The 9,048-nt window shown below is 43.8% G+C and overlaps 1 protein-coding gene across 1 annotated transcript; it reads right to left on the bottom strand.

Moving 5' to 3' along the window:
• Window positions 1–579: 579 nt before the first annotated feature.
• LOC145780627 (uncharacterized) lies at window positions 580–1,131 on the bottom strand. The gene has a single exon (XM_082592253.1). The coding sequence runs from the start codon at window positions 1,129–1,131 to the stop codon at window positions 580–582; it is 552 nt and encodes a 183-aa protein (XP_082448379.1).
• Between the last annotated feature and the right edge of the window lie 7,917 nt (window positions 1,132–9,048).

The raw sequence follows: 9,048 nt of genomic DNA, 5'->3' as shown, positions 1-9,048 counted from the left end.
GAACTTATCTACCGAAATATCTAGTGCTTGAATGGCATCACGTCCTAATAAGTTATGCTTAGGGACTTCACATATCGTTGAACTGTGGTCGTCTTTCTCGATTTGTTGCAGCTCGCTTCGGCTGTGAAAGATCCAATAGGCTAATAGGCATCGAGTGCTTACTTGCCGACTGATAACGTAGCTGTGGAGTCTGCAAGTTAGGTTTGCCTAGCTGCCACTAAACTTCAGAAGAGATGAAATTTCCCTCTGTAGCTGTATCAAATTCCATTAACAGAAAAAGACTTAAGAAAAATTCTAACCTCGAGTTTAGGAACTTTACACGACGAATTATGAACAGTATTTAGCGTACCTCCTGTATGCAGTTGACCTTAGAAGAATGCACTTGTGCGGCTTTCTTACGACAGGCGGATTGTACAGTACATGCCCGGTAAGCTTATAGAAATGACAGACCGCATTTTTAAATCAGCAGTGGTTAGCATGGTGATTAGAATTACCACATGGATAGCACTTATACTTTGCTTGTTCGCATTAGTATTGACCATCGTAGCTTTCTTGAAAGGAGATCGTCTATCCGTACCTTTAACTTGATGTACCCCCGACGCCCGACGATTCAGTTCCAAACACCGTCTCCTCAGCCACTTTGGCAGCGTCTTCAGTTTCTATGGCTATTTCAAGAGCATGTAAAAAAGTAAGATCGTCAGGTTTAATTTTAAAGAAAGCTTTATAAACTGTTTCGTTTCCTAGCGAGCACATAAAACAAGTACGCAAAGATTCTTTTAAAGTATTAGTAATAGAAGAAAAGTCGCACGTGGCAGCGGCTTGTCTTATTCGTGCACCCAATAATTCTAGAACAGTCTTACCTGGTTTTCGCTTTAAGTTGATCCAGAAGCGAATCCGTTCACGAATAACGAAGCGCTTAGGGTCGAACTGTGCATTCATGTAATTCAAAATTTCCTCCATTGTAAGTTCATTGATTGGTTTTGCTGTAGACTCTTGTGCGGCCAGATTGAAGATCATCTTGTAGATGCTGGCTGACTGGTTGGTGAGGAAAACTTGAGCTTTCTTATCATCAGGAATGGACTGTGCTTTGGACGTCCACGGATGGACGACAAGTGGCTCCTCGTGCCTCATCCTATGAGTAACATCTGCACCCAAGCAGATGCCAAACAAAACTTGTCAACCAATAGCTTTCACCCGGACGGCACAGCTGCAAGGGGCAATGGACAAGTTCAGACGCCCCACTATTCTGCAGCTCAACAGGGAAGGCTACACAACAAGCAAGATCAAAGTTGTGGAGTAGCTTGCCCATAACAACCGGGCACTCGTCATCCTCCTCCAAGAGACCCACTGCACTTCTGCAGACAGGCTAGCTATTCTCAACTACACGCTAGTCGGGTCTACCTTAAGCAGGAAGCACGGCATTGCCACGTTTGTGCATGAGAGCCTGAATTGGACCTTTGTTGACCAATCTCCAACTGATGCCGAGATTGAGTGGGTGTGCATTTGTATCTCAAACTACAACATCGTCAACATCTAGGCTACAGGCCCCCACTATCGCGAATATTGCCAACATCCCTTCCAACGTTTCCCTCCCCAGTCTCTACGCTGGCGATTTCAACTGCCAGCACATCGACTGGGGCGACAGCAACACAAGTAGCGACGGAGAATTGCTGGCTGACTGGGCCTCTACAAACCATTTTGCCCTCCTATTTAAGCCAAAGGAACCAGCCAGTTTCCACTCCGGCCGCTGGGGAACAGAGACAAACCCTGACTTGGCCTTCGCGAGTGTCGACAGCTCTCTTCCAGACAGACGTGTGCTTGAGAAGTTCCCGCGGTCCCAACACCGGCCAGCCCTCATCATCGCACCAAAACTTGTGGCTTCTGGCCCTAGTTTACAGGTGAAGCGATGGAACTTTAAAAAAAGCCGATTGGAATCAATACAGCCTCTTGACCAATGAGTCTGCTGCAAAGTTACCATTGACTGAAACATGCAACGCAGACGAAGCATACCAGGACTTCTGCAATGCCATAATAACTGCGGCAAAGGCCGCAATACCACATGGCCATCGAACCATCCATACACCATGCTGGGACTCTGAGTGTGAAGCTCTCTATCGCTTCTACCTAGCCGCCACAAGTGGTGTTGCTTCTAACACCGCCGCAACCAGACTATACTTGAGCGACTGGACACAAAGAAGCTTGAGCGATGGAACGAAGCTGTCCAAACCATCGACTTCTCATACTAAAGTCGTAAAGCATGGAACATCATCAACAACCTCACTGGGCGTTCAGCAAACTCCCCTCGTCAGTGTCCCGTTTCTGCTAATGCCATCGTTTCTCAGCTAGTTCAGAACGGGGTCTACAAGACAAAAGGATCGCAAGGCATCCCGCCTTGTTGCCAAGGAAGTATCTGCCCTGTGGCGAGTGGAAACATCACAAGAAGAAACAATCTCTGGAGACTTCACTCCAAAGGAATTCACCACCGCCCTCCGCCTAGTGAAACCACACAAGTCACCAGGGCCGGATAGGATCTTCCCTGACCTTGTGCTCCATCCTGGCCATGCCCTAAAGTCCTGATTACGTACTGTAGATGTCTATTTTCCTGCCTGCACTACCTCACAATCCCAAAAATCTGGAGAAGAGCTTTAGTAGTTGCGGTCCCTAAGCCTCACAAGCCACCAGAGGACCCAAAGAGTTATCTTCGAAAGACTGATCTATGCCGCGTCAACCCAATCATTGACCCGCTCCTTCCCAAAGAGTAAGCTGGGTTTCGGCGCGGAAAATCCACCGTAGACCAGGTCACACTCTTAACCTAAGACATCGAGGATTGCTTTGAGGCAAAAAAGAGAGCCGGCGCTGTCTTTCTAGATCTCACAGCTACCTATGACACGTATGGCATTGCGGCCTTACTTGCAAGCTGCTTCGCCTGCTTTCTGACCGACATGCTGTATGGTTCATATGATTATGGAACTTGTCAGGAATCGAAGCTTCACCCTCACCACCGGTAGCTCACGGCGAAGCAGACTGAGACGCCTGAAAAACGGTGTACCACAGGGATCGGTCCTGGCTTCACTTCTTTTCAACATCTACACCCACGACCTGCCAACTACGGTCTCCGAAAAATTCTCGACTCCACAAATTCGTGGTAAAATCTAGAATAAACCTTGAGCCAGGACATGAAAATCTCTCAGCTTATCTGCAGAACTGGCGACTGAAACTCAGCGAAACCAAAACTGTGGCAGCAGCTATCCACCTCCACAATCGGGAAGCGGATCGTGAGCTACACGTCCACAACAACGGAAAATCTCTGTCCTTCTACCCCAAACCGAGGTATCTTGGGGTGGCACTGGACAGATCGCTCACATACCGCCAACATTTGGTGTGGCTGCGCATGAAACTCAAATCGGCGCTGTGCTACTCAAGCGCCTGGCAGGCTTTAGCTGGGGGGCGAGGGCTGACACTTTGCGTATAGCAGCCTTAGCCCTTGTCTACTCTTCAGCAGAGTGCTGGGCACCTGTTTGGTGCAGCAATGCTCACTGGCATAACATCGACACTGCCATAAACAGCGCCCTGCGCACAGTGACCGGATGCATGCGTCCCACACCATGGACAATCTCCCCATTCTCGCTGGCATCCAACCTGCTGAGCTTCGTCGCGAAGAAGCCACTCTGTCCCTCGGTCGACGGGCACTGGAGCCTAACCACTTTCTCCACCACAAGATCTCTGCTCTCCCAAACGAGCACCCCCGTCGACTGAAATCAAGACACTCATTCGTGCCAGCCGCTCAACTTCTGATCAACGAAGCTGATGTACAAGACATCTCTACGGCTACTTGGGCGGACAATAATGGAATTCTGAATGGAAGTCAAGCGCCACCAGACTATATTCGTTCATCCCCGACGCCGACACACGCCCCATCGGCCTAACACTGCCAAGACAGGCATGGGTGCGCCTCAACCGTCTCCGTACAGGCGTCGGGATTTTCCGCTCAACCATGCACCAATGGGAAATGGCCTCTTCCTCCTCCTGTAAATGTGGTGCCGAGGAATAGACCGCAGACCACGTCACCAATAACGGTTCCACTTTCAAGCCACCTAAAGGAGTGGAAGGTCTGCGTGTCATGGATGATGAAACCAAAGACTGGCTGCTCTCTGGTAGCCTTCCAGTGTAGTCCGGGAACATCGTGAATCTGGGGTGGTAAAAGGATAGACTCTCGGCCCCAGAGGCTCACACGACGATGACGACGACGACTGTGCTTTTACGAATGTGCAAAATTGGGACCAATAATCAGTCCAAAGTTAAAGTTGAATCAAACTCACAAAATTTAGGAATAGCTTAAGATACCCGATTTTGGTTTTCCGATTCGCCAGGAATTTTGAGAGCTGAAAATAACTCCTTCAGTTGTTCTTCATGATGACGTTCTTACTGCTGCATTTGTTGTCGCATCTGTTCTACTTGCTGCCGGATTTGTTGTCGCATATGTTCTAGCTGCGACTGTATCAATTCCACGACCTTTTCCATCTTGAGTAGAAGTTATTGTACAGACTAAAACTTTTACAAATTAAAACTTGTAGGAACTAAAACTGATCTTTCTGCGTAGCACCGTAAGCTTCTTGTTTTGTCGATCAGCGATCCCATCCTCGTCGCCAAATAACTCTGTTGTGTTTTTAACTCATTCAACAAGAGACATACTAAATTTTTCTACTTGTATTCAACATCGCAAGAAAGAAACTAATAATAATAATGTTATGGTTTTATTTATTGTCGCTCTACAACAGCTAAGGCCTTTTAACGACAGGCCTCATGTTTAATTTTATATCAGGTTCACGATGTTATCACATTATTACCCGATTTATTCTCACTGCGTTATGCAAAAAAGAACACAATTGGTACAGTTTTTAAAGTCTTCGGTTTGACCCGACAGGGAATCGATCTCACATCTACTAGCACCAGAGCCGAAACCACTCGGCCACTGAGCTGGTTAAGAAAGAAACTATACTATCAAAAAGGCGTGCCACCAGAATATACTGTGAAGTAAAACAAGAAGCGCTGATTAACAAAAACGCAAAAGGGAAGACCTAAGGAGAACGAAAACAAGGTACATTGTTTCAACGAAAACAAACCAAACTACACAACAGTCCTCTTTCTTTAGTTGACTGCCTGGAAGCAGGTGGATTGTGTTGATGTCGGCTAAACGTGTAAATACTAAAGTTGCTATTGAAAATGTAAGCTAACTTGTTAAAGTAGCCCATTCTAGAGTTTTCAAGCTAGAGGAAGGTTGTGAGATTTCTTCTAGTAAGCATAGCCGATTTTTTGCTTGCGACTTGCCCAGAGAAGCAAGTGTTTTGCGCGGTGCAAAACAAGAAGGAAGGTGCAGTTTGAAATACAAATTTGAGCTTTCAATTTTAAATCAACTCAACCAAACTGGAGACAAACGACCCAGAAAACAAGAAGGAGACGCCGTCTCTAAAAAGAAAACGAATGCATTCCGAAGAGGAGTACCAAACGGAAAACAACCCAGACAAAAATGGCAACAATACTACTACAGTCATATTGAAATCGAACCAGCCGGGAGAGCAAAAAAAAAACATTAAAAATGTATTCGCCGATACTGATCGACCGATGTCTGCAATATCTAATAGGCGAATACAAATCCTGCTCAGCAAGACAAGATGGAGGACTTCAGATAAATGCAAACCCAAGCCAGATAGAGGTTATCCTCAAAACCAAGACACTGACGGATGGAAACACCATCAACATTCCGATCACCGCCTACGCCAAAAGACCACCTGGAGCAAGTGGAGTAATATATAATGTTCCTCTCTGCATGAAGGATGGAGATATTCTTGCGGCGCTGAAGGATGCGAACATAAGGTCGGTTAAAAGGTTTAATAAAAGAAATTCTGACTCGTCTGATCTAATTGCATCTACCACTGTATTATTAATCTTCAATAGCAAATCACTACCAGACTCAATAAAAATAGGTTATCAACGTTTTAGAGTCTCGCAATACATTCCAAAACCCTTAAGATGTTACAACTGCAATCGATTTGGACACATAGCAAAATTGTGCAGATCTAAAACCAAATGTCTCCGATGCGGTGAACAACACAGGCATGATGAATGCCCAAGTATAGCAGTAAAATGCTCAAATTGTGGTGGAAATCACGTCGCTATTTCTAAAAACTGCCCCAAGTACTTGAAAGAAAAAGCCATTCAGAAAATGAAAACCACTAAGAACCTAACATATGCTGAAGCCTGCAAGCAGCAAAGAGCTGTAAATACAGAAATGCCAAGTTATGATCTGGACTTCCCTCCTCTTGTAGCAAGCACAACTCAAACAAGCCAATTGAATAAAAATCTATCCTCTAACCAAACTAATGACGGTATAAATATAACTCCAGTCACAATGGAAAAACCCGGACCCTAGTCTAAACCAACCAATGTAGGAGACGAGGGCGGCCACTTTATAAATAACCCAATCTTATTTCTTGCCTTTTTAGCAGAAGTGATTACCAAGACAACGTATGCTCAAAGCCAAAATAAAGAAATTGACATTTTTCAAATTATCGCCGATGCAGCAGGTTCTAGAATGGGATTTCTAACAAACTCGGACATGTTAAAATCACTAATAATTTAATGTTCCTCACAGTGTGGCAGTGGAACTGTCGGTCAATTTATAGGAAAATCCCGGAATTGAATCAACCAATAGCAAGCTCACAAACCCCACCGGATATCATTTGCTTACAAGAAACACACCTAACTCCTAAATACTCCCCTAATATTAATGGATATCATCTCTACAGAAAAGACAGACCTGCTTACTTGGGAAAAGGAGGTGGTGTCGGAATCTGCATTAAAAGAAATATCTCCTTTACAGAGCTACCCATCCCGGATGCAGACCCACGGCTGGAAATTATTGCAATTAAAATCGAACACCTAACTGTATGCAGTATATATAACCCACCCACCAACGCATTTGCAGGTGACCAAATAAACTGTATTTTCAATAACCATAATAAATTATTAATTTGCGGTGATTTCAATGCCCACCATGTCATGTGGGGGTGCAACAACAATAATAATAGAGGGTATGCTCTACTTGAACTAATTGAAAATCATGATGCAGTAATCCTCAACACCACTGTTCCCACCCACATGTCTTTAAATAAGCCGGAAAACCGATGGAACACTCTAGACCTCACTATTGCTTCTACTTCCCTTGGGCACAAATGCATCACCGATGTCACCAATGAATTTTTGGGTAGTGACCACTGCATAGTCGCTACTACAGTCAATGTTTCTTCTCCAGATAATGCAAAGTTTGTACCATCATGGGCATTCCAAAGAGCTGATTGGGCAAAGTATTCCAAATTATGCCAAGAAAATCTAAATTCTTCTGTTGTCTCAAATGATATAAATACATTCAACCAAAACCTCTCCAAAACTATCCAACTCTGCGCGTCTATAGCAATTCCTAAAACCAAACCATTCAAATTAAATGGCGTTCCATGGTGGAATGACGATTGTAAACGAGCAGTAAGGAACAAAAAAATAGCACTACAACGTCTTCATCGTACCAGACACCCAACAGACATCCAAGCCTTTAAACGCCTCCGAGCAATTGCCAGAAAAACCATCATCCAAGCAAAAAAAGAAAGCTGGAACAATTTCTGCTGTTCCCTCGATAGTAAAACAAAGCTTGACAAAGTGTGGAAAATTATTAAAAAATTTTCAGGCATAAAGGAAACCAAAAGAATTTCCACTCTTGCCACCAAAGCAGAAAGTGATACCAACAAAGCCAACATCCTTGCAGATCAATTTCTCTCAGTTAGCAGCTCAACCAACTATTCAAAAACATTCCGTGAAAATTCCAGTCGTTCAATTTCGAACAATCTACAATCAAAAGTGGCAACCCATTTCTACAATAAATCTTACAATTCACCCCTGCAAATGAACGAGTTGAAGACAGTCCTAAAAGGTAATAAAAACACTGCCGCAGGAGCGGACGGCATTTATTATCAAATGTTATGTCATCTACCCCCTTGCAGTTTGAATATCCTCCTCAACTTCTTTAACTACGTCTGGTCAACAGGTACACTGCCACTCAAATGGAAACATTCAATCATCATCCCAATTCATAAGCCAAACAAACCAACGGGTATACCCTCCTCCTACAGACCAATTTCTTTAACCAGCACCCTTTGCAAAACTATGGAGAAAATAGTAACTAATCGCCTCAGATGGTATCTAGAACAAAACAATCTACTCCATCTTCAACAGTCTGGATTTAGAAAAAGACGTCGAACGACAGATCATATTATCAGACTCCACGACACCATCCAAAAATCTTTATCTTGCGGTGAATCAGTACAAACAGTATTTCCTGACCTTGAGAAAGCTTATGATATGGTCTATCACGACGCAGTCCTCCTAAAACTATATGACTTAGGGACTAAAGGAGCCATGCTATCTTGGATCAAATCTTTCCTGTCAAATCGTACTTTTCAAGTCAAGGTTGTCAAAGCTTTATCTACCACAAGAAAACTAGAAAACGGAATTCCTCAAGGCAGCGTTATTAGTCCATTACTATTCAACGTAGCGATCAACGATTTACCAAACTTAATTACCTCTTCTACAGCACTTTTTGCAGATGACTTCTGTTTTTGGAAAACAGGTGAAGACATCTCAACTCTGTCTAATATAATCAAATCTGATTTTTCAAAAACCAAAGACTGGTGTGATAAATGGGGCTTCAAGATCTCCGCAAACAAATCAGCGGTTGTGCTGTTTACAAACAAACGTAAATATGATCCGTGTACACTCGAAATAAAAAAATCGTTAATCCCCATCAAAAAAGACTACAAATACCTTGGAATCACATTTCAGTCAAATGGAAAGTATAGCATCCATGCTAAACATGTTGCAGAAAAATCCAAATCAAGACTAAATGTTCTTCGTGTACTGAAGGGCACAAACTGGGGAGCAGGAAAATCAGCACTGCTTTGCATATACAGAGCCATAATACGATCGGTTATTGAATATGGT

This window comes from Aplidium turbinatum, chromosome 12 (assembly GCF_918807975.1).
Source record: "Aplidium turbinatum chromosome 12, kaAplTurb1.1, whole genome shotgun sequence".
In the NCBI taxonomy this organism is placed as follows: Eukaryota; Metazoa; Chordata; class Ascidiacea; order Aplousobranchia; family Polyclinidae; genus Aplidium; species Aplidium turbinatum.
Note: the sequence above shows the minus strand (reverse complement) of the source record. Positions and strands in the feature narration are given on the sequence as shown.

Bases quoted from the DNA above. Each gene is read 5' to 3' on its own strand.
- LOC145780627 (XM_082592253.1), bottom strand. From the start codon at position 1,131: ATGAGGCACGAGGAGCCACTTGTCGTCCATCCGTGGACGTCCAAAGCA.